The sequence below is a fragment of the Megalobrama amblycephala genome, linkage group LG21, assembly GCF_018812025.1.
Source record: "Megalobrama amblycephala isolate DHTTF-2021 linkage group LG21, ASM1881202v1, whole genome shotgun sequence".
Classification (NCBI taxonomy): Eukaryota; Metazoa; Chordata; class Actinopteri; order Cypriniformes; family Xenocyprididae; genus Megalobrama; species Megalobrama amblycephala.
Genome location: NC_063064.1, coordinates 29,405,300 through 29,431,113, shown reverse-complemented (window position 1 = coordinate 29,431,113; position 25,814 = coordinate 29,405,300). Strand labels below are relative to the sequence as shown.

General features: G+C 34.2%; 1 protein-coding gene across 5 annotated transcripts; it reads right to left on the bottom strand.

The window, feature by feature from the left end:
• Positions 1–829: 829 nt before the first annotated feature.
• ccdc50b (coiled-coil domain containing 50b) lies at positions 830–25,811 on the bottom strand. Of its 5 annotated transcripts, none has more exons than XM_048173206.1 (12): positions 25,547–25,811; positions 24,576–24,671; positions 17,143–17,205; positions 16,921–17,044; positions 16,046–16,136; positions 3,985–4,087; positions 3,799–3,884; positions 2,742–2,804; positions 2,416–2,532; positions 1,322–1,431; positions 1,131–1,225; positions 830–1,050 (listed from the first exon to the last, which is right to left on the bottom strand). In XM_048173206.1, the coding sequence occupies exons 2-12, from the start codon at positions 24,622–24,624 to the stop codon at positions 902–904; spliced, it is 1,050 nt and encodes a 349-aa protein (XP_048029163.1). In that variant the 5' UTR covers positions 24,625–24,671; positions 25,547–25,811; the 3' UTR covers positions 830–901. The 5 variants fall into 5 exon arrangements, with proteins under 5 accessions (XP_048029163.1, XP_048029165.1, XP_048029162.1 ...); XM_048173208.1 differs by having other exon boundaries at positions 830–1,047; positions 2,742–2,801; XM_048173205.1 differs by lacking the exons at positions 24,576–24,671; positions 25,547–25,811 and adding an exon at positions 19,761–19,984 and having other exon boundaries at positions 2,742–2,801.
• Between the last annotated feature and the right edge of the window lie 3 nt (positions 25,812–25,814).

The window sequence follows — 25,814 nt, the reverse complement described above, 5'->3', positions numbered from 1 at the left end:
TTTTTCCTGTGAAAAAATGTCTTCATGCTTTAAAAAAGCTTGAATGCATTATTTAATATACACGGATCTATGAATATGCTAATTAGCCCCGCCTCCACTCACTCGCACGAGCTCAGAGATCCACTCGGTCAACTTACTGATGTAAACGCTGCACAATGGTATCACTTTTTACAACGTCGGACGCATAACGGTAATTAATATGATTAGCCTTTTGCTTGACTATGTTATCAAACAACTAATAATGTGTTGCAAACCATGTTCCCGTTCTTCATCTCAGAGTCAGACAGCTGTCTTCTAAAAATCAGCATCTTTACAAACTTTTTTAACGACTTAGAAAGGCTTATAGTTCATTATAGCATCGTAATACACATCATACACTCGCTATATTGCTAAATCACCCGATTTTTCATGTCAACAGAAAAATATACCGGGATAACCTTCTCTTGAGACTCTCCTGCTTCAGATCGGTCATAGTTAATGATATGCTAAAGCCTGCTGGCACAGTGACGTGATTGGTTACAAGGTAGTTTGTGATATCAGAAACACCAGCGATTTCAAACCGTGTCTTTAGATCGCTGCAGTTTTAAACAGAAAATACTCTGCAATGGTGTCGACTTATGAATGTGCACATGGTTTGTCCTAAATCATATTAAAAACACCATAGACATATAAACAATATTAAAAACTTGATTTTCACCACAGGGGGTCTTTAAACATCTATATAGAACCCCAAAGAACCTTTTTTATCCTAAGAGTGCATGGATGGAACATCAGAGAATCACAGAATGAATCAGAGAATGTCTAACAACAGATTAGTCTGTGTCTATACAATTGATTATATAATACTTGTTTATTCACTCAAAAGACAGAACTGAGAGACTCTACTGAATTAGTCATTTGTTCACTGTTGTTTACAGTTCTCTTTCTTGTCTTTGGCTTTGTGACGTCCTGCTTTGTCGCTCTGCCGCTTAGTTGGTGGTATGAAGGTGGGTTCTGGTAAATAGTCATAAAAGATACTGTGCGGGTTACGAGGGGCCAAGCACAGACCTGCTGAGGAAACAGGAAATGGCTGCTGATGTGGCACAAATATAGTTATTGAACTTTCCTATTATATAACAATGCATTGGTACCTGACGGGGGGCTGGTGGAAATTTGGCTCTCACGCTTTCTAGCCTTGAACGTTGGGTCCAGTTCCTCTGCAATGTTGTGTAAGTGTTGGTTTCGGCTGAAAAGAGATAAGTTGCAAAGATACAGTAACGGTTGAAATGCGGTCTTGAGGAATGGCAGATTGTGTGTGATAATTATAGCATGTGTGACTTACAGTGTAGTGCATGATGGGCTTGCTAGATGGTTTTCAATGGTGTAGTCTTCCTCTTCCACTGGCGAATGCAGTCCGTCTGAGTTCAGCCTCTCTCGCAACATCTGAAGAGCCTGAAATTCAAGACAACATGGTCTGGAAAATGTCCATTTACATCAAACGATAATGTGAAAGACATTACAAATGAAAGGTCTATCCACACCATGAATTAAAGAGGACCTATTGTGCTTTTTTACATCTTTCTTTAGTGTCTAATGTTGCTGTTTGAGCATGAAAAAGGTCACTCCATAGGGAGTCATTCTCTTTATCAATGTCAACTCCCAGAAAGTCTTTAGGAAACAAAAATGTCACAATTTTCCACATTTAAATAATTCCGCCCAATGCATATGCAAAATAATGAAGCACGGCCTGGTTGAGTTAGTTAGTAGTATGTTGAAACTGACATTTCCCAAACACACTGGAAGAGCTTGACCAATCACAACACACTTATTCAGCCGACCAATCAGAGAACAAAGTTCTTTTCGGAAGGAGGGGCTTCATAGAGACAGAAACTAAACAGAGCGTTACTGACAGACTGGGAAGAGAGGAGCTGCAACAATGGAGAATATGAGGAAAACAAAGTGTTTTTTGAACATTTTCATGCTTGAATATTTTAGTAAACAAAATTAAGACAAAGGGCGTAATCTTTAAATGTGAAAGTCTGCAAAAGATATATGCACACCAAATGCAAAAGAAGCATTCTTGTGATTTAATGTTACAGATTTCTTTCACCTTAAATACTCAAACCTATATACTGTAAAAAAAGATTTTTTTAAGTTAAACAAAAATTATAGGAGTAAGTTTTACAAGAAAATACTACTTCGGTTTTTCTGCTTCAAAATTTCTTGTTTAATTCAGTGTGCTACATGCAGTTTCTTTGTAATTGTTTGTGAACTATATTACCGATTTCTGAGCGAAAAATATTTTTACACCAAATATTTTGTTTGTTTTATGTATATGCATGCATCAAATCAATAAAATGTTTGAGGTTGTGTTATCAAGTCCCTCATTTATTATTAGAGCTGTGTTTTCATTAAGCAGATGAGGTTCATTCAGACCTTCCTGGTTGAGGTGTTTCCTTCATCTCTTGGTTCAGCAGGTCTCGTCTGGATCTCTAGGTCTTGTGGCCTGTCTTTGACTCTCCTCTGGTGCCGCTGCATGTAGTGTGCGATCTCCTGATGAGTATTTTAGAGAGTTTTAGGGCAACATCACAGATGATATTTCTTTAAACATCTGAGAATCGAGAAGAAGTATGTGATTTGATGTACTTAAGTTATAATCTTTATTACAAGAAAATATGGAGTTGTATATATATATTTTTTTTAATCAATCTGTTTATCATCTGTACAGTGTAATCTTAGTTATCCTGAAGATATTTTTTTACCTCATCTTGGGCTACTTGAGCCGCAATGAAGTCCACCTCTGATCCAGAGCTGCGAGGAAACTGCTAAACAAATGACATAATAAAAAATACTATGTGTGTTGTTTTAGTAGTAAATTTATAATTTAGTTTTAGTAATTATTTATATTCAATTACAATATTTATTCATATTTAGAAGCTTTTATTTGTATATTTTCAGTTTTCATTTTAAAGTTTATTTTAAGTTTTAGTAATTTAATTTTTTTTTAGAAATATATATTTAAAATATTTAGTGTTATTTATTTTAGTTTTAGCAATTTTAGTACTTCAACTTCAACTTATTTAATTTGAGTTAGTTAATTTTTGCTTATGTAACAAAAAGACAAAAATTATTACTGTTATGTTTAGTATTATATACTAAATAATATTATATAATATAGTATAGAATATATTATATACACTTAATAAAATTATATTATTTATTAATATTTTAAAGTAGCTTTTATATTTATATTTTCAGTTTTCATTTTAATTTTAGTTTGTTTTAGTAATTTTGTTATATGATTTTTTTTTATATTTCTGTCTATAGCTTTAATTTATTTTTAGTTTTAGTAATTTTAGTACTTCAACTTACTTTATTTCAGTTAGTTGCCTAAGCAACATTTCTAATTTTCATTCTAAGTTTTTTAAGGTTAAGTTTTTTAAATTTAAGTAATCTGTATTTTATTTTATTTCAATTACCAAATAAATAAATAAATTGGTGAAAGTTAGTCAAAGTACTGCATTGGCATTAATTACATTCAAATAAAATTTTAGATTTAAATTTAAAATTAAATTTCATTCAAATACTGTCAAATCCAATCCAGTCCATGCACTTTCTTTTTATTCTCTCTCAAAGCAGTAGACACAGGCACACATATGCTTACAATCTCCAAAAACAAAGGAATACTGGTCCCGAACCATATGCAAACCTGAAGTTATACATGAAAACTAACCCCAGCCTGGTTCGAAAGCAGGCTCGGGTCGAGTAGCAGACCTCAATGTGCGTGTAAGCAAATAAAATATGTTCAACGTAACGTACATCTCTGCGAGGCAACATGTCCTCTTCCTCCTGAAGTCTACGGGCCAACTCGGCGTCCTGAAGCACCTGCTCCCAGATTCCCAACCCTGATGGAGGGAGAGCAGCTGTTAAAGACCAAAGCCTACCACAGTTGTGCAACATATTATGAATGTACTTACATTAACAACAACAACAAAAAACATTTACCTTCACATAGCGGAGAAACACAGCTGTTTTCATGGTGACCAGCATCAGCCCTCTGCCGTTTCATCTCCATTTCTTCTTCTTCCTGTAGCTGTTTAGCAATTTCCTGTTCAGAAAACAATTCACACACAAATTCAATTATAAAAAAACGACTGATTCATGATGTGCTGCTGTGAAGCAATAGTGTTGTTATTCAGCTAAATTCAGTTCAATAACAGTATCAATGTTGCAAAGTCATTATCCAGAGCAATTCAGTTCAAGTTTTGTTCTCATCTGATGGTGTCAGTGCGGTTAAACTGATAATATTAAACCCTAGCTGACCAAGCCAAAGACAAAATAACAAAACACATGCACCTAGTGTGACATATTTACAAGTAAAAAAGTAAATATTAGAAGTAAATATGAGATGGGATTTGGATTCATCCATTGGGTATTGATTAGATTGTAAAATATTTCTTTAGAATAACATACACAGATGCATAATTCACGACAGGCACATTTTATCATTTTTATTTTAGTTTAAGTTTAATAATTTTGCTATGCACTTTTGTCTTTTTTTTTACGGAAGAGGATTAGGGCCAAGCAATAATAAAAAAATAAAACCATCTCGAGATTAAAGTTGTTAAATTTCGAGAAAAAAGTCGTTAAATTACGAGAACAAATTCGTTAAATTATGAGAAAAAAGTCGTTAAATTTCGAGAAAAAAGTCGAGATAAAATGTTGAGAATAAAGTCATTAAATTATGAGAAAAAAGTCGTTAAATTACGAGAACAAATTCGTTAAATTATGAGAAAAAAGTCGTTAAATTACGAGAACAAATTCGTTAAATTTAGAGAAAAAAGTCGAGATAAAATGTTGAGAATAAAGTCAATAAATTACGAGAAAGTCGTTAAATTATGAGAAAAAAGTCGTTAAATTACGAGAACAAATTCGTTAAATTTAGAGAAAAAAGTCGAGATAAAATGTTGAGAATAAAGTCAATAAATTACGAGAAAGTCGTTAAATTATGAGAACAAATTCGTTAAATTATGAGAAAAAAGTCGTTAAATTTCGAGAATAAACTCATTAAATTTAGAGAAAAAAGTCGAGATAAAATGTTGAGAATAAAGTCATTAAATTATGAGAAAAAAGTTGTTAAATTACGAGTACAAATTCGTTAAATTATGAGAAAAAAGTCGTTAAATTTCGAGAAAAAAGTCGAGATAAAATGTTGAGAATAAAGTCATTAAATTACGAGAAAAAAGTCGTTAAATTACAAGTACAAATTCGTTAAATTATGAGAAAAAAGTCGTTAAATTTCGAGAAAAAAGTCGAGATAAAATGTTGAGAATAAAGTCAATAAATTACGAGAAAGTCGTTAAATTATGAGAACAAATTCGTTAAATTATGAGAAAAAAGTCGTTAAATTTCGAGAATAAACTCATTAAATTTAGAGAAAAAAGTCGAGATAAAATGTTGAGAATAAAGTCATTAAATTATGAGAAAAAAGTTGTTAAATTACGAGTACAAATTCGTTAAATTATGAGAAAAAAGTCGTTAAATTTCGAGAAAAAAGTCGAGATAAAATGTTGAGAATAAAGTCATTAAATTACGAGAAAAAAGTCGTTAAATTACAAGTACAAATTCGTTAAATTATGAGAAAAAAGTCGTTAAATTTCGAGAAAAAAGTCGAGATAAAATGTTGAGAATAAAGTCATTAAATTATGAGAAAAAAGTTGTTAAATTACGAGTACAAATTCGTTAAATTATGAGAAAAAAGTCGTTAAATTTCGAGAAAAAAGTCGAGATAAAATGTTGAGAATAAAGTCATTAAATTACGAGTAAAAAGTCGTTAAATTACGAGTACAAATTTGTTAAATTATGAGAATAAAGTCATTAAATTATGAGAAAAAAGTCGTTAAATTACGAGAACAAATTCGTTAAATTATGAGAAAAAAGTCGTTAAATTTCGAGAATAAACTCATTAAATTATGAGAAAAAAGTTGTTAAATTACGAGAATAACTCATATTATGAGAAAAAAGTCGTTAAATTACGATAACAAATTCGTTAAATTATGAGAAAAAAGTCGTTAAATTTCAAGAATAAACTCATTAAATTATGAGAAAAAAGTTATTAAATTACGAGAACAAATTCGTTAAATTATGAATTTGTTCTCATAATTTAACGACTTTTTTCTCGTAATTTAATGAGTTTATTCTCAACATTTTATTTCGACTTTTTTCTCGAAATTTAATGAGTTTTTTCTCGAAATTTAACAACTTTAATCTCGAGATGGTTTTATTTTTTTATTATTGCTTGGCCCTAATCCTCTTCCGTATTTTTTAATATTTCTATTTAGCTTTATTTTTTATTAACATGCATTAAAGGGATAGTTCACCCAAAAATGAAAATTCTGCAATCATTTACTCACCCTCAAGTTGTTCTGACCCTGTATGAATTTCTTTCTTCTGCTGAACATAAAAGAAGATATTTTGAAGAATGTTGGTAACCAGACAGTTGATGATCCCCACTGACTTCCATTGACTTGAAAATAAAATAAATAATAATATGGAAGTCAATGGGGACCATCAACTGTCTGGTTAATGACATTTTGAAAAATATCTTCTTTTGTGTTCAGCAGAAGACAGAAATTCATACAGGTTTGGAACAACTTGAGGGTGAGTAAATGATTGCAGAATTTTCATTTTTGGGTGTACTATCCCTTTAAGAAAGTAAACAGTGTTCATTATGATTTCACGTTGAATTTGGGCTTCACTGCACAACTGACAGGCCAGAAGCGGCTTAACAGCGGCCAAACTGAATATAGCTCTAAAGCATGGGGGTGGAGGAGAGGTGATATTCAGAATAAGACCTCAGACCACGCACGCACGCACACATCTTGGTCTGAGTTTAAGATCACACAGCAGAGGTGTCAGAGTAGGCCGCGAAAGTTCCATCACGGAGTCACTCGAACAAAAGCACATCATCTTTCAGCGCGAAAAGCCAGAGTGACACCCCCAGAGCAGTAGCAGACCAGACCAGCGGAAAGTACAGCTCACACACAGACACACACCTACACACACACTATACGTGTGACACCCACAGAGACACTTCTCAGGACAGAGATCTGCTGAGTCCTTCAGTGGCCTCAGACCTTATTTGCACAATGACGTCACGGAAGAAATCCACACAACGCATATGAGCGCTGAAGCGTTTAATGTTGTCAGCAGCTCAGAGAATAACCGTGAGACTGAGGATTTCACTTGATCCTGACCAGTTTCCGGCAAAATACCACATTAACCACAGGGATTGTAACTACAGTAATATTTCATGTGGGTTTAAACAGTTTTCTGAATTTGTTTAAAGTCAACATTAAATCTGAACTGGAGGAAAATTAACTAGTATTTTGGCAGAAACCATGCTTACCATGGTAGATTTTTACTGACACGTAATGTGACATTGCTGTCCTGGTTTTGTGATCCTTTATGAATTAAATAGAGTAGGAGGCAATTTTATTTTATACACCAACAGCTTAAGCAATAGGAAATGGGCGGCCAAGTTAAGGAAAGAAAGGCAGGATGTGAGTTAACACGTTAAAAATTACTTTTAAAATCCTCACCGTGTTCATTTTAATTTTAAATTTAAGATAATTTTTAGTTTGAAGATCATTTTATGTGGTTTCCTTAATATTGAGAAAGAGAAAGAGAGACAAAAAAAGCATAAACTATAAAATATATACTTCAGTTGTCCACTAGAGGACAGTATTGTAAAAAGGAGGTTTGTGCTTTACTGTTACACCATTTAAGGGGCTTGTTCCCCTAAAAAATCATTTAATCACCCTCATTTGAGTCTTAAAAAACAAAACCGTGAACCATAAAGCAGACAATGAGGACAGAAAAAATACTCACCATGACAAAAGATCACCTTAAAAGAAGTAAATATTATTAATTCACTATAATACATTAAATTAGTTTGTATGCCAAACAGAGTGAAGTTTAAGGTAAATGATGAACGAATTTAAATTTTTGGTTGCACTTACTGTAAACATGTTCTCATTTGACTGTGTTTGCTGATCGTCCATCAAGACAGTCCCTATTTTTGACCAACTGGATGTTCCCTAAAAGGGGTTTTACCCACTATGAAGCATGTTGTATTTCTCATAAACAAACAGAGAATTCCCCATGGGAAAGTCAATGTAATGCCTACACAAATAAACACACAACATCAGAGGATGCAGTTGTGTGGGCTCATGGGTATTCCAGTCTTCAAGCTGTTGGGTTTGTTTGGGCACTTAAGACTGAGGGTTTACAAAACGTGTGTCCTACAGACTGAACAGTTAAAGTAAGTGTAGATAAGTTTTAGCAATCAACATGCCCTCAGCACAACGGTGAGGCATTTCTCATTGTGTGGCACCATGGTGAAAAAGATTCATTCTGATGCCCAGCCTGACTGGCCCACCCTCGACGATACAGGCCTGAAGAACTCAAGTGGGAATGTGTGTGTCTAACACACTTTTGTACAATCATACACTACACACACACACACACACACACACACACACACACACACACACACACACACACACACACACACACATACACACAGTATAATAAGGGCCTCTCTTTGCCATTCAAACAAATGTAACACAAATATTAGATGAAATCATACACAAAAATTATTGTTTTAATTTTTTTATTGTGTGTGTGTATATATATATATATATATATATATATATACACATATATATATATATATATATATATATATATATATATATATATATATATATATATATATATATATACACACAGGGAGTGCAGAATTATTAGGCAAGTTGATTTTCTGATCATATTTTTTTCCCAAGCACATTTTACCAATTCCAATCCACATCAATCTTAATAACTACTATTAATATTGTTTTTAATCATTTATAAGTGATATATAATTGTTCATGAAGGCTGGAAATGAAAAATGCCTTATATTCAGGTGTGCAGAATTATTAGGCAAGTTTTCTTTTACAGGCAAAATGAGCCAAAAAAGAGATTTAACTCAGACTGAAAAGTCAAAAATTATTAAATACTCATGAGAAGGACGCAATACTAATGCAATACTAGAAATTGCAAAGTTAAAGCATGACCAAGGGACAGCAAAATGCTCATTGGGTCAGCGGGGTCAGACAAAAACAGGTGGAAAAGAAAAGACACGTTAACTGCAAAATAATTAAGAATTATGTGTGAAACCATCAGGAACCCTTTAGTCTCCAGCGCCACCATTTTCCAGAACTGCAACCTACCTGGAGTCTCCAGAAGTGCAAGGTCTCAGGATCTCAGAGACTTAGGTTAGCTAAAGAATCCTAAAAAATGACCTGCACTTGATAAGAATCACAAGCTGAAGTGTTATAAAATACACGAAGACTGGGTTTTAATAGGGCTTATAGACAGACAGCTTGAGAATGACTCCTGATGGACCAGCACCACATCCTCTTGTACCACTGTTTGAAGAATTTATCCAGAATCTGGCAGTAAGGTGTTTGAGTTCACTTTTAGTCCATCTCTTATCCTGAAATGTCTGTCTTGCAGAGATGGACTAAAAATGATCTTCCAAAACTTACTGCCAGATTTAAGAGTTAAATCCAGAGTTAAATCTCTTTTTTGGCTCATTTTGCCTGTAAAAGAAAACTTGCCTAATAATTCTGCACACCTGAATATAAGGCATTTTTCATTTCCAGCCTTCATGAACAATTATATATCACTTATAAATGATTAAAAACAATATTAATAGTAGTTATTAAGATTGATGTGGATTGGAATTGGTAAAATGTGCTTGGGAAAAAAATATGATCAGAAAATCAACGTGCCTAATAATTCTGCACTCTCTCTCTCTCTCTATATATATATATATATATATATATATATATATATATATATATATATATATATATATATATATATATACAGTACAGTCCAAAAGTTTGGAACCACTAAGATTTTTAATGTTTTTAAAAGAAATTTCGTCTGCTCACCAAGGCTACATTTATTTAATTAAAAATACAGTAAAAAACAGTAATATTGTGAAATATTATTACAATTTAAAATAACTGTTTTCTATTTGAATATATTTCACAAAGTAATTTATTCCTGTGATGCAAAGCTGAATTTTCAGCATCATTACTCCAGTCTTCAGTGTCGCATGATCCTTCAGAAATCATTCTAATATGCTGATCTGCTGCTCAAGAAACATTTAATGTGTACAATTGTACAAAATATTTGTGTACAATATTGTTTTTCAGGATTATTTGATGAATAGAAAGTTCAAAAGAACAGTGTTTATCGGAAATCTAATCTTTTGTAACATTATAAATGTCTTTACTGCCACTTTTGATTGATTTAATGCATCCTTGCTGAATAAAAGTATTCATTTCTTTAATTTCTTTTCAAAAAAATAAAAATAAAAATTCTTACTGACCCCAAACTTTTGAACGGTAGTGTATAATGCTACAGAAGCTTTGTACTTCAGATAAATGCTGTTCTTTTGAACTTTCTATTCATCAAGGAATCCTGAAAAAAAAAAAGTACACAACTGTTTTCAACATTGAAAATAATCATAAATGTTTCTTGAGCAGCAAATCAGCATATTAGAATGATTTCTGAAGGATCATGTGACACTGAAGACTGGAGTAATGATGCTGAAAATTCAGCTTTGCATCACAGGAATAAATTACTTTGTCAAATATATTTATATAGTACACAGTTATGTTAAATTGTAATAATATTTCACAATATTACTGTTTTTACTGTATTTTTAATTAAATAAATGTAGCCTTGGTGAGCAGACAAAACTTCTTTTAAAAACATTAAAAATCTTAGTGGTTCCAAACTTTTGGACTGTACTGTATACACACACACACACACACACACACACACACACACACACACACACACACACACACACACACACACACACTATTATGACGGGTCTTTTTTTTTTTGTCCAAAGGCCTTAATAATAATAATAAACAAAGATATGACATCCAAAGTATGTAAGGTCATTCAACTAGATCTCTTTTATTGAATCCAAAAGGTTTTAATTATATTTTGCAACATTTTAAAGATTTTGAAGTGTCAAAAGTGTCCAAAAGTGTCCAAAGGCCAATACAGCAATTTAATTTGTGATTAAAATATATTAAAATGTAATAAATTTATATATTTTTTATTCTGGCATGATTTTATAACATCATATATCAACATAGTGCAAAATGCTATTAAAATTATGTGTAGAAGTTGTCAATTGATGTCACTCGGTGTAACCAATATAAAGGGACCATTTTGGATCAAGTCAATATCATGTGACAGGATGTGACATCATTCAGACACCTGCAAAGGACCACATGGACGTAACAAACTCTCTCTTAACTGCTTGAAAAATTCATGTTTTCACTTGCTCATACACATGTCCCGAAACATCAGGTCATTTGGTACAACTGCTATAAAACATGGAAAATGTTGTAATATTTAAAACACTTGTACTAAATATAAAATATTTGATTGCCCTTTTGCCAGCTAGCTAGCTAGATATCAGCCTGAAAATATTGTCATTCGGTATAACCAAAAGTGTCATTTGGTAAAACCGAAATTTTGGTAAAACCAAATTACTTTTTTTGTGACAAATCTTGTAAAAAAAAAAAAAAAAAATCACAAAAGCAGTGTTAATTGATTATAAAAACCACATAATCTCATTGTTAACACTTAATAAAACTTCAAAATTAATTATATCTTCATTATGTTTTTTTTACACTTATTCATCAATGATATATATTTATATATATTGTGCTAAAAAGCAAAATATAATGATCTAAATAAACTTTGCCAACAGTTTCTCTTTTGTGCTCTTGAGTGCGATGAGCTTTCTGACTTGAGAAGTTAGCATTGCTTTGAAATAGCTGAAAGTGTTGACACGGGTCACGCAGATAAAGATGTCATTCTAGGAAAATATCACCAGCAGTTATAAGAACAACGAGACACTGCCAAGATACAGATGGATACATTTAGCCATTACTGGAAATCTGATTTTACACCCAGAATAAGAAAAGGCTACAGCTCCACTGGACATTCACACTGCTGGACTTTGTTTACAGGCTGGCAGAAATACAGAAAGTCAATTACCAGTACAAATCTTTTCTAGCTCACTCAACTGCTCTGTTTGCAGTCTAATAATGTCACCGTTAGGCAGAAAGGACAGTCAACACCAGGTGTTCATGCAGAACGACTACAGCCCACACTAGGGACAAAAACACCCCGAGTTAACAAACAGAGCAGGTGCTGATGGACGCTCTCTTCGGTTGAGTTACAGAGGCTGCAAACCAAAACAAAACACAAAAACATCACAAGACATTGCTATTTTCTGTAAGCCTGTCTCGGTTCTTGGTGTCCTATCCCTTGAAATGACCCCGTTTTACAGCAAATTCAAAATACCTCACAAATAAACTGCAAAAATACACAACCAAAGAAGACTACTAAATGACTGCATCATTACAATTAAAAACTGACCGTTTTAATCAGAGATGGCACATGGTTAAAGAATATTTAAATGTATAAAAAAATAAAATAAGTTATATACATTATATATTTTATATCATTATATGGCTGTATATTATTGTATCATGTTTGTTGAGATGTGAACATTCATATTAGGTGCAGCAATATATTTATACAGAATATTTTTATTTATTATTATTATTATTATTATTTTTATCTGTATTATTCTTGTTATTTTATCACTTGTCTCAGATAATGTTCTTTTTGTTTTGTTCTGTGAAAAATATAAATAAAAAGTTAAAAAAAAAAAAGACTACTGGATTTCCAGAGCAATCGTTAAAAAAAATTAATACAAAATAACTTAAAAGTAAAAAAAAAATAAACTAAACAATTACAATTGTGACAATTACATTTGCAGAAAGCACATATTTGTCCTTAAAATTAGCCTAAAAGCACAAACATAAAATAACATTTGAAAAGTTGTAATTACTGTATACAGTATATTCACAGTTTGTGAAAGTAAAAATATTAAATACAATTAAAAATGTTACAAATATTTGTTTTTTTATTTATTTATTTTGTAATTTTATTTATGTTTATGTTTTTTTTTTTTTTCCCAAATCTGGTCAACTTCATGTTAAAAATATTATTAATATTGCAACAAGTGAGATTAAATGCAACAGTAGGAGGTTTGTGTTCCTAAAGTTTCTAAATCTGGAACTAGTGGACAAAATCGTTAATTTTCAGTTTTTCATTGCATTCAATGAAAAATAGCAAAGCCAAATACATTTCATGCATCACTATGTCTCTTAAAAAGTATAATAATTATTAATTATAATAATAGTTCATAGAACCTACAAATATTAAAAAACAAAACCATACAAAAATGGATTGTCTCCATTTTTTTAATACAAAAACAATAACAAGTGATATTCTGAACACTGAACTAGGAAATATCCCCAGTTTCTATTACAGAAATCTGGTTACCTTCAGACAAAATCATTAATTGCACATTTTTTCATTGCATTAAATACAAAATATTAAAGCCAACTACATTTCAGTCACTGTAGCTGTGCTTCTATCCACCTATTTATTGCAAATTTTGGGATATTGCATAAATAATGCTTTATGGAAACAGCAAGATGCGCATAAATTTAATTGAGGCAGATCATTTTTTTGATCCCATATAGACGTGCATAAACTACGATGGAAACACGTTTACTGAATAGATCCCTTGATGTGCAACAAAAAACTGCCTCAACAGATGACTGGACTAACCAGTGGACCAATCGCATTGCACAGCATCTCAAATGTTGTTTTGGCCATTCTGAAATGCAAAATTCAGAGCCCAAGTCTGTCATCAAAACGGTTGGGAATAATGACCTCCTGGAACTCTTTCACGAGATTGCGTTTCATCCGCATGCAAAGCACAAGTCATTTATGATGTGCGAAAAAAGAGCCACAGTGCAACAACAGATATTTTGTGCCAATTTCCCAGGAAGTGACGCTTTTGTTCTCTTGCACACATGGGATGGAAACGGTGCTTTATTCCCAAATGTTTTATGCCACATTCCAATTTTGTGCATGAGTTAAATTTGCAACTTTGGATGGAAACAAAGCTAATGTCTCTTTAAATGAGTCCAAGTTCTAGTATAGACCATTACTTCCTCAAGACATTTTTCCAAAGGGCGGAACACAGGGCTCCAGACAGACGGCCTCAGAAAGCCTCTTGTAAATAGACTTTCCACAAATACAGAACCTCACTGTTCATCAAGCGGGACGTGGCCTCCCAGATGAGCGGTCCACCTCCTCAGTGACAAACCACTCGTCACCCCGGAAACGCCGCAGACATCACCATGGGAACACTTTCAAAAACCACTCCTGACAACAATGATGACAAAGCTGCTCCTTTAGGCGACAGAAATGTCGCCCAACAGCTAAATAAAGGACACAAAAGAATACTTGAAGCCAGTGGATATCAGAGTGCAGGATCTGGGCCTCAGTCTTGTCAGTCTCTTGTATCTTTTATGTTCTTTATTGTTCTCTGCAAAAGCATCTCTACACAACCGCCGCCTCACACAGGTGTTTTAATCAGCTTAACATGAGTGGACAGATAATTAACAACAGAGCAATGAACAAAAGTTTTGGAACTTGACATTTGTATAGAAATGAATGGGAAAAATCACAATGTTCAATATGGTGAATGTTTTGTGGTTCGATATGGTGCCAAATCATCTTTCTGATAGAGACTTTGCCTGTTTTTTAATCCTAGAATGAGCATGGACCAGGTTTTTAGCATTATTTGAGCTAAATAAGCAACATTTATGATACCAAACATCTGATAATCATCAGCGTTGGGGAACGTTACTTTTAAAAGTAATGCATTACGATATTGTGTTACTCCCTAAAAAAGTAACTAATTGCATTACTTAGTTACTTTTTATGAAAAGTAATGTGTTATGTTACTTTTGCGTGTTTATGTCTGATTTTCTTTGTTTTTATAACAACAAAAAAGTTCTATTTTTGTCAAATGTAAAGGCCCTTTCACATCAAAAGTGAAATGAATAAGCCTCAGGTTGAAGGACATGCAAATTCACGCCTGTACAGTAGAGGGCGCAGCTCAAATAATCAAACCTTTCAACTGTGCTGCCATTCTGGATTAAAGAAGAATACGATACAGGAGAAGTAAATGAGTAAATATATGCTCAAATTTAGTCTAGATCTAGTTTAGAGCATCATGTTCACACACATCGCCTCTGTACTCCCGAATTCTCTTAACATGGGAACAGGAGAGCTGTCAGTCAATAAATGGGAAAACAAAGTAACTTGAGTTACTTATTTGAAAAAGTAACTCAGATATTTTGTTGTAAATTTAAAAATAATGCATAATAATGCAAAATTAATGCAAAATAATAACTAGTAAAGTAATGCATACTTTACTAGTTACTTGAAAAAAGTAATCTGATTACATAACTCACATTACCTGTAATGCATTATCCCTGACACTGATAATCATAATCATAGCTACAAAATATTAGAACACAATATCAGATATTTATAGACCTTATGCGGCAGAGAATCAAGCATGCAGCCATCTTTAGAATTTTGTGCTTGAACTTGTTTTTGCAGTAGCTCTGTATTTTTCTATGGCATCGCTGTTGAAGAGTAATTAGCTGGTGAAGTGGATTTACTTATTGTAGAGTTACCGGAAGTTATCATGAGCATTGAAGCAGATGTGAGATCTTACCTTTCATGCTGTGGAAATACAAACAAATACAAAAAGGGGCGTGGCTACATAAGGTCTATATAGTAAATCAAGGCTACATAAATTCAATTCAATGTCACTATTAACAGTAAGCAACCACTTAGTTAGATTTATCAAGTGGAATACCAATAGCAACATCCTGAAAACCAATCAAAACACCCTAGCATCATGTCAGTGGGATGTGCATAGGCAAACACCACTCGCATTTACTTCACATAATGCAAGAATCTAGTTTTACAGTCTGGCTTTTTAGGTTTATCTTTGTCATGTGTCGATGAAACACACCTCATCCTCTTCCTCTCGCCTCCTGGCCTCCTCGGCACACCTCTGGAGCTCTTCCTGAATCATCTGTGCATATCTGCAGTCCTCTTCCTCCCTGCAAATGAGAGAGAATGTATTAATGATTCAATATATGATTTGATATTTATTATATATGCTTTTTGCTTTCCTCTTTTGTGGCGGTTGCAATATCATGTACACTAGCATTCAAAAGTGTGCAGTCAGTAAGTAATTCATACTTTTATTCAGCAAATGATGTATTAAATTGATCAAAAGTGACAGTAATAGCATTTATAATGATACAAAAGGCTTCTATTTCAAATAAATGTTGTTCTTTTGAACTTTCTATTCATCAAAGAATCCTGCACAACTGTTTTAATCATTGATAATAATAATAAATGTTCCTTGAACATTATATCAGCATATTAGAATGATTTCTGAAGGATCATGTGACACTGAAGACTGGAGTAATGATGCTGAAAATTCAGCTTTGATCACAGGAATAAATTACATTTTAAAAGTTATTCAAATAGAAAATGTTATTTTTACTGCATTTTTGATCAAATAAATGCATCCTTGGTGAGCATTAGAGACTTCTTTCAAAAATGACTCCAAACTTTTGAACAGTATTGTACATAAAAACCCTAAACAAGTCCATGCACCAAGTGGAAAAAGCAACTCTACTGAGTCAGGCTGATTTTACTCTGAATACAAACATTTTTTTTAACTCACACAATATACAAACTAATCAAGTTATCCAACAAGAATGAGTCAAGTCATCTGTTTTCCACAAAATCATTTGCATATCCTAAATGTCTGTGGTTTTGTGGTGTTGCTGAGTGAGTAATTCGGGGCACGTGTCGAGGCCTGACGATGCTTACAGCTGCCGAATGTCTCGGCGGAGATCCGCTCGCTGTTCCTCTTCCTCCTGCAGCCTCCGGGCCAAACGAACATCATTCTGCACCGCCTGGTTCTTCTGGATGTTGGAGCTGTAAAACTGCTCAACTGAGATAAAAAAGGTTGAATCAGGCTCATGGCCTATTTTAAGCCAGTAAAATAAGGAAGGATGAGCAAGATTATAGGAAGTAGATGCTTATACTGACTTTCCTGCTCTTGAAGACTGTGAGCCAGAGCGCCGTCCTCTAACACAGAGAAACACTGGCACACTGCGCGGGAAAACACAAAAATATAGGCAAGAGTGTTAAACTAAATTGACAGGTTCATTATAGTGATTTTACTACAGTAAAATTACTGTTATCTTTATAACACAGGACAACAGCAATGAAGCTGATGCTAATGTTCAGTATATTTATTTGAATAATAAATTCTCTCATCAAGTAAAATGGTTCTTTGATATGAAATGTAGTCTAATTGGTGCAATTTAAAATTCAAATAATTCTTTTATTTTTCACATTTGCCTATTTCATGCATTTAACAGTTAAAAATGGCTTGTCAAATCATGTATTTTGAGCTAGAAATATCCAGTTTATAAACATTTTATTCTAATTTAGTCCATAATTTCAAGAGTTGTAGCATTTTAACAAGCACATGTATTAATAAACTACCTGCAAATCTGCTTAAGCAGGCTCTGAATGTGCTGCAAATTGTGCAAAATGTGTTTATGTCATTCTTTTCAGTGCTCAACTGAAATAATTCAAAATACCTTTATTTAAGAAAAGTCTGCATTATTTGCCTGGCAAAAATAAAATTACCACCAGCTGAAAGCAGGGCTTTTGTATACATTCATCACAGCCAGTGTTGTTATTGTTGACTAAAACTAATACAAATTGTTTTTGATAATTGAAATGAAGCGGAAATATCATAATATATATATATATTAGATGAAGTTGCCTTTGACAACTCACTGAATTAAAATAGGTTTAAGCACTAAAATTACTAAACTGAAAAAAATACAGCTAAATAGAAATGACAAAAAAAAAATATATATATATATATATATATATATATATATATATATATAAAAATAAAAACAAAAGCTAATAAAAATGAAAAAAAAAAAAAAAAAAATCACAAAAATAAAATTGCTACATTTTAACTAAAATTTGCATATAAAAACAAAAGATAATTCAAAATATTAATAAATGCCGTAATAGTATATAAATACTAGTAAAATATCTCTGATCATGGCAGTAGTAATGAATCAAACGATGATCAAATGTTGGAGAAGAGCATGCCATCCATAACGTGGTATAATTTAAAGGGGACCTTTAATGCCCCTTTTACAAGATGTAATATAAGTCTCTGGTGTCTCCAGAATGTGTCTGTGAAGTTTCAGCTCAAAATTCCCCACAGATCATTTATTATAGCTTGTCAAACACACCGTTTTTGTGTGTGTCCCTTTAAATGCAAATGAGCTGCTGCTCCCGCCCCCCCTTTCCAGAAGAGGGTGGAGCTTTAACAGCTCAACAACAACAAAGCTGGAGAATCTCACGCAGCCAAAATGAGGATTGTCAGTAACGGTGTTCAGCCTTACATTGTTCAAACCGGAGTCGACACTGATGGAGAGACTCAGGAAGAAGTTACAACTTTTAGACGTTTCTGAATGGTTAGTGGATAAATTTATGTAGTTGCTGTGGAGTTGTTTCAACTCATCCACTAGCATGTGCCGTCATGTTCATCTTTTGTGCAAATCCAGCGTTGAATTGACCCTCGTTTGTGAAGCAGTCCGGCGTAAAATGACGGCATGACAACAAAACTCTACTACAACAACTCTTCCTCTTCTCTAAAGCAGCCCAACATGGCCCCACCGCCTTTGTTGTGTGTTCTCGGGGGGCGGGGTTTATGTACATTTTAGGGTTTGTGATGTCACCAACCCAGGAAGAAGCTTGTTGTAGTCCGTACCAGCCGTTTGTTGTAGCGATTTCTGTAAAAGAAAATATCTCCCTTTGCCCTGACCTTTGAGCGTCATAACTTTGCAGATGTTGTTTATGCTCAAACAGCAACATTACACACTAAATAAAGTTAAAAAAGTGAAATCATCTTGGTAACTTATCACTCAGAACCGGCCTGCAAGATATTGTGCAAATTAGTCTTATTCCCGATTTACCTGCTTGTCATTTTGCGCCAATAAACAATGTTATCAGTGCATGCAATTCATTCTCTCGGACCGGTTTATGTTTCGGCGGTTCGGCCCATCTCTGTCTCCGCTCTACTAATAATGCCACACTGAGGCCCAAACAGGAAAACTACTGCCAAGCCAACTGGGTCAACAACTTTAACACAATGGCTCAGAGGAAAAGCACATAATGCCCAATAAGCTTAGAGAGGTGTGTCAATGTGATCGGCCAAAACAGCTCACTCGAATGCCATTTCTGACAGGAGCCCACTAAACGACTATTAAACAATAGAAACCTGAAGAAAGACATCCAAGCAAACACACAACAGGCTCTGCTGAAGGTCAAATAAAACGCTGCACATTAAACAGACATAACATAACAACCCTCCGTCTCTCTCTGTCTCGTGTGGAAAAATCAGTGAGCTAATAAAAGCTCATGAACTATCGCACAAGCATGTTAAACATCAGAGTCATAAAATCTGACACTCCATTATTAAAGACAGGCCGTCTAATTACAGATCTGTCAATGCTGTAGCACTTTTAAAAGCTCACAAAGAAGCATATGACAACGTAACACAGCTATGCATTGCAACTAACAATCAGACACATGCAAGATAAACAACTCATTTTCTGCATTGGATTTACCGTTTTTAAAGATGCGCCTGCGTCCATTTGTCAAACTCTGTCTACTGTCATGAAGCACATACACACACGCGTGTGAGCTCATCCTATATGTGGTGAAGATCAGTCCGTCATGCTCTATTGTTAGTAAACAGCACTGGTGCTCAAGCAGATGGATTAAAAAAAAAAAAAGTTAGGAAAAACCCCTCTTGGTTCTGCCGCACCTCCACCCTGATCCAGGATGGAAAAGCTGACATGGGCACTCTCAGGACAGAAGCTTGTTTCATAAAGGTTGGCATACTCATAGTTAAACTAAATGCCATGAAAAGGGTTTTTGTGCATAATAAGAGTCAATGTTGTGCAAGTTAAAATTAGAACCGGTTTTAAACCAGAAATAGTGACGTGCAATTCCTGAAAGAAATGAAAACAGCTTTGATGCCTTTGAATGTAGACATGAACATGGATGATTGATTCAAACACTGTCTCTGATTAGATTTTATCACAGCTGTGAGGATGAGGGAAAAAGTAACAATAGTTATGAAAATAAAATTCAATGACCTAAATCCTAAAAAAGCTGCAAGGATGTTTTTCCAAACAAGTTAAAGAATCATTAAAGTGATCAAACACTTAAAGGGATAGTTCACCCAAAATGAAAATTTGATGTTTATCTGCTTACCCCCAGCGCATCCAAGATGTAGGTGTCTTTGTTTCTTCAGTAGAACACAAATGATGATTTTTAACTGCAACCGCTGCCGTCTGTCAGTGGTATAATGCAAGTCAGCGGGAACTTGGACTATACGAGTAAATAAAACACGACAGACAAATCCAAATTAAACCCTGCGGCTCGTGACGACACATTGATGTCTTAAGACACGAAACGATCGGTTTGTGTGAGAAACCGAACAGTATTTATATCGTTTTTTTACCTCTAATACACCACTATGTCCAACTGCATTCATCACTCGATTCGTTTGGTCTGATCGCGCTCTGACAGCGGCAGTGATGTCTCGCGCATATACTTCAATGAGAGCGAGACATCACTGCCGTTGTCAGAGCGCGATCAGACCAAACGAATCGAGTGATGAATGCAGTTGGACATAGTGGTGCATTAGAGGTAAAAAATGATATAAATACTGTTCGGTTTCTCTCACAAACCGATCGTTTGTTGTCTTAGGACATCAATGTGTCGTCACGAGCCGCAGGGTTTAATTTGGACTTGTCTAAGCAAGTTTTATTTACTCTTATAGTAGAAGTTCCCATCCACTAGCATTATTTGACTGACAGACGGCAACGGTTGGAGTTAAAAATCATCATTTGTGTTCTACTGAAGAAACAAAGACACCTACATCTTGGATGCGCTGGGGGTAAGCAGATAAACATCAAATTTTCATTTCTGGGTGAACTATCCCTTTAATGATAAAAAGTTTGTGGTCTGTAATGTTTTTTATGCTTGCTAAAGCTGCATTTATTTTATAAAAAAATATTGTAAAAACAGAAATATTCTGAAATATTATTACAATTTAAATGAAATGTTTTTTATGTGAATATATTTTAAAATGTAATTTATTCATGTGATGCAAAGCTGAATTTTCAGCATCATTACTCCAGTCTTCAGTGTCACATGATCCTTCACATGATATGCTGATTTGATGCTCAAGAAAAATTTCTGATTATTAGCAATGTTGAAAACAGTTGTGCTGTTTAATATTTTTGTGGAAACCGTGATATATTTTTTTTAAGATTCTTTGATGAACAGAAAGTTCAAAAGAACATTAACTTCTTTAACATTAAATGTCTTTACTGTCACTTTTGATCAATTGAATGCATCCTTCTTGAATTAAAGTATTATTATTTATCATGAATATGGGTAGAATGAATGAAAACCGGATGTACATCCACCATGATGTTACTGTCACGTGACTTACCACCGTCAGTTGTGTCGCTTCACTGCCATTCATAAATCCTCTCCCATGGCCTCATGGGATAGTAAAGTGTCCGTTGAATGCACACTTCAGAGTAGTAGGTCATCCGGGTACTTTTCGCCTTCAAAGTATTCGGACATGTTACTGTTTTTCGCATACTATATAGTCTGGAAATATTGGATTTCGGATGCCGCATTATATTTTTGCTTTAAAATCAAATATTTCTGACAGCCAAAGAAATTGGTGCCACATAGAGGTGAAAAGTGAAAATTCTAATTTTGTAAAAATTCTAATTATTCCTCGTCTGGGATCATGTAGAGCTCTTTGAAGCTGCACTGAAACTGACATTTGGAACTTCAACCCGTTGAACCCCAGTGAAGTCCACTATATGGAGAAAAATACTGGAATGTTTTCATCAAAAACATTCATTTCTTTTCAACCGAAGAAAGAAAGACATAAACATCTTGGATGACATGGGGGTGAGTAAATTATCAGGAAAGTTTAATTCTGAAGTGAACTAATCCTTTAAGGGTGCATTTGTTAGGATAAGACAGTGGTCTGCCCCATTCGTTTGACCCCCTCAGCTGAGCGGAGGCCCCCGGGACAAACAGATGGTGCTATTCAGAGTCCACAGAAACAAAGAAAAGAGAGAAAAGACAGTAATCGGGACCCCTGCATGAAACTATCAAGAGTTTATACCTCGTCTATTCCTGTATGCTGCTCTCCTCTCCCAATAACTCACTTTCTCCTGCAGTTCTTTGTCTATATTTGGCACGAGGAGCCGAAGCAGAAGCAGAAGCTATAAATATCCAACAGCAAAGTTAAGGGAGGTTCACACATGAACTCAGAGAAACAGGCCAGAAGCTCTGCTTCAAAACCCAGGAGCAAATATAAGGCCTTAAAATGCATTATGGGTAGGCATCTCACTGGGTAGGTGTTTATATAGTGTCCCGTTTCAGGCACAGACAGTCTGTCTGCTTTCTAGGCCGTGTATAAGTTTATATGAGCAACCAAACAGCGCTTCCCCGTTCCTCCTGGGTTCTTCTTGTTTATAGATTTCTGATGTAAACTGATCTAAATACTCCTGCACTTGAACTCTTCACACCTCTTTCCTTCCTCCAGCTTCAGGCCAAAATGGGAGAAGATTGGAATCTCGACCCAAATCCTGTTTAAGAAACAGGAACACTGGGAAGCTCTTGAGCTCATCCAGGGCAGATAAGAGCATGAGTGTGCGGACGCTCTCCAGCTCTTATCAACACCACACAACTCTGGCTCACTCGATCTGTCCTGGTCTCACATCACATTCCTGAACGCTGATCTCATCTCCTACAACACACAACAGCAGCTCTGCCAAACCACATCTGAGACAACAGCAAACCTGCACAGGAATACTAACCAGCTGCTGATTAAGCATTCAAAAACTTTTTACCTTCATTTTCTTCTTTGAATACTTTCACTAAACTGAAAGATTATGGATAATTACATGTAAGTTTGCTGTGAATAAAAGGTTTTTGCAAGAGCATTTTCTTCCTGCATGCAGTAGCTGAGATAAAGAACAGTTCGCAGATTAATCATTTTAGATTTACATGATGCATTTACACAAAGTGACTGTTATTTTAAATTATTTATATACTATTATAGTATTTATCATTTTTTTTATGCTTTTTTTAAATTTTAGTATTTTTATGTACTTTTGTCGTTTTTATTATTTGTTGTTTTTAAAATATTTCTATTAAGCTTAATTATTATTATTATTATTTATTTTATTTATTTTTTTTACTATTTTTTGTTAGTAATTTTAGTATTTCAACCTAAAAAAAATTATTTCAGTTAGTTGCCACGGTCAAGTTTTTTCATGCGTTTTTCATCTAATATTTATGTAGGCTTTATTTCAATTAACAATAATGATTTTTAATCATTTTAGGGTCCGTTTACACAAAACCATTTTCAACCAAAAACTTTTTGTACGTTTTGGCTTTATTTATTTATAAGATAACGGCGTTTTGGGGGCTTGAAAACGAGTTTTAAAGTGCAAGTTTTTTAAAACGTACCATAATCATCCCTATGTAAACCACAAAAACACGAATTTATTAAAATGATGACCTCATGCGTGTTACATGTTCAGTCTAAAAGTGACATCGCCATCTACTGGCCTGGCAGCAGAATACAGCGTTTCATTTTTAATCATTTTCACAGATCCTTGTGAACGGGGATTGTTTTGACAACGTTGTCGTCTGTACGCGAAAAAGTCAGATCATTTTTGATCATTTTCACAAAACTTTATAATGGGCCATGGAATATTTTGTTGTTTGAATATCTGAACTATATACAGAGATTCTAGCTTCATGCATTCTTCTTTTTTTAACACTTGAATGTGGGTCCTTCAACACCCCCAAGACTTGCATAGTCTGATTCCTGGGCCGACATTTAATTCGGTAGCGTTAGGCAGTTTTGATTTATATGCTGCTGTTTAATGTTTGATGGTCGCATTAATAAAATGCTTCTATCACTTGTTTCTGCTTCTTTTTAGATTGTTTTTGGATCCGGAGACTCTGTACTCTTTCAGAAGATGCGTAATGGCGCCCCCTAGTGAAAACATGGATTGCCAGTGTTGTTTGCTGAATTTCGACCCCCTGCAAAATTATTAACCCCCTTGTTGAAGTTGCTATCTGATTGCCTAATCTTAACCCCACCCCTACTCCAAAACCTACCAATACTAGGGGGGTAATAATCTGGCAGGGGGGTGAAATTCGGCACAACACCAGAAAATTACGTCAATGGTGGGGAAAGAGTTAACAACAACATTGCAACATGAAACGAATTTTTCTCTGTTCAAATAAAATTACACTTTTAACATGCATACCTGAGGAGAGAGCAAAAGAACTAAAGATGCAAAACTGATGGAAAAATCCCATACCGTCATAAACACCGGGCAGGTGAGATTTGTCGATGTCAATTTCCGCCATAACTGATTCCACACTGAGCTCACAGTCTCATGATGTTGTGAAGAAACCTGTGGCATCAAACAAACATAACTGACATTTATAGTTTTACAGGTTGCTAGTATCACTACTACAATTTCTTAATACTGTAAAACACTGGAAGAGATCAGTACGACTTCTATAACATGCCAGCAGCCGTAATCTAATCTCCATAAATCCTGGAACAATAACACACATTGTGTCAAGGATAAATACGTTGGCAAAGTTCTTATTTCCTCTGGAGTTTGTTTCCCGTTTGTGAGACATTAATCTTACTTTGATAAGCTTAGGAAATGATGTTTGTGTATCAATAACAAAGAAATCACAAATATAGCTAATCCAATCAACTCACCAGAATTATCATCAAATATAAAATTAAAATGCATTTAGGGTTGAAATGCATTAAGGTTTAGCATTCAGGTTAGAATGACCTTGTAAGGAATATCTTAATGCAAACTGCTGCCAACACTTAAATTAATGCAAAACAAAACAATATAAAAGCAACATGCAATACTACTGTAATGTTTATACAATGTGAAAGACATTACAGTAGTAAGCAGTAATTTTGAAGTGCATGAATTAAGGGAAGCTGATATATTTTATCCAAACACATTAAGTAAGTTTTACACCTCAAAACAAAATGATGTGAACAACCAAATAATGTCCTTGAGAATTCTCACATGGAAAACTAGGTCAAACTTTCATCGCTAGTGTTGCTGTTTCTACATTCACTAAGAGTAATGAACCACATACAGTCAACTTAATATAAACATTTGTTACATGTTGAATTTCTTCTTTTGTTATTTTGTTGAGTTGCACTTAAATAGACTTTATGCATGCACTGTAAACAACATAAACACTATAATATAAATATGCTCCAGAAAACATGATTAAAAAACAAACTTACCCTCTTCTGTCACTCTAGACACGCGCAGCAGCTCCGTGAAAGTCTCGTCTCATCCACACACACACACAAACACACACACGCTTGAATTAGACGTGACACACAATATTACACAAACACTCGTATGACTGCAGTCTATCACAGGAGCACCTTCTCTCCAGAATGAGCCCTGTGTCTTCTGTTCTTCATGTTTAGGCAGTTTTCCTGACACACAATGACAGTTGGAGTTCGGCTACTACTTTTGTTCTCAGTCAAAACAAAGAGAAGCATG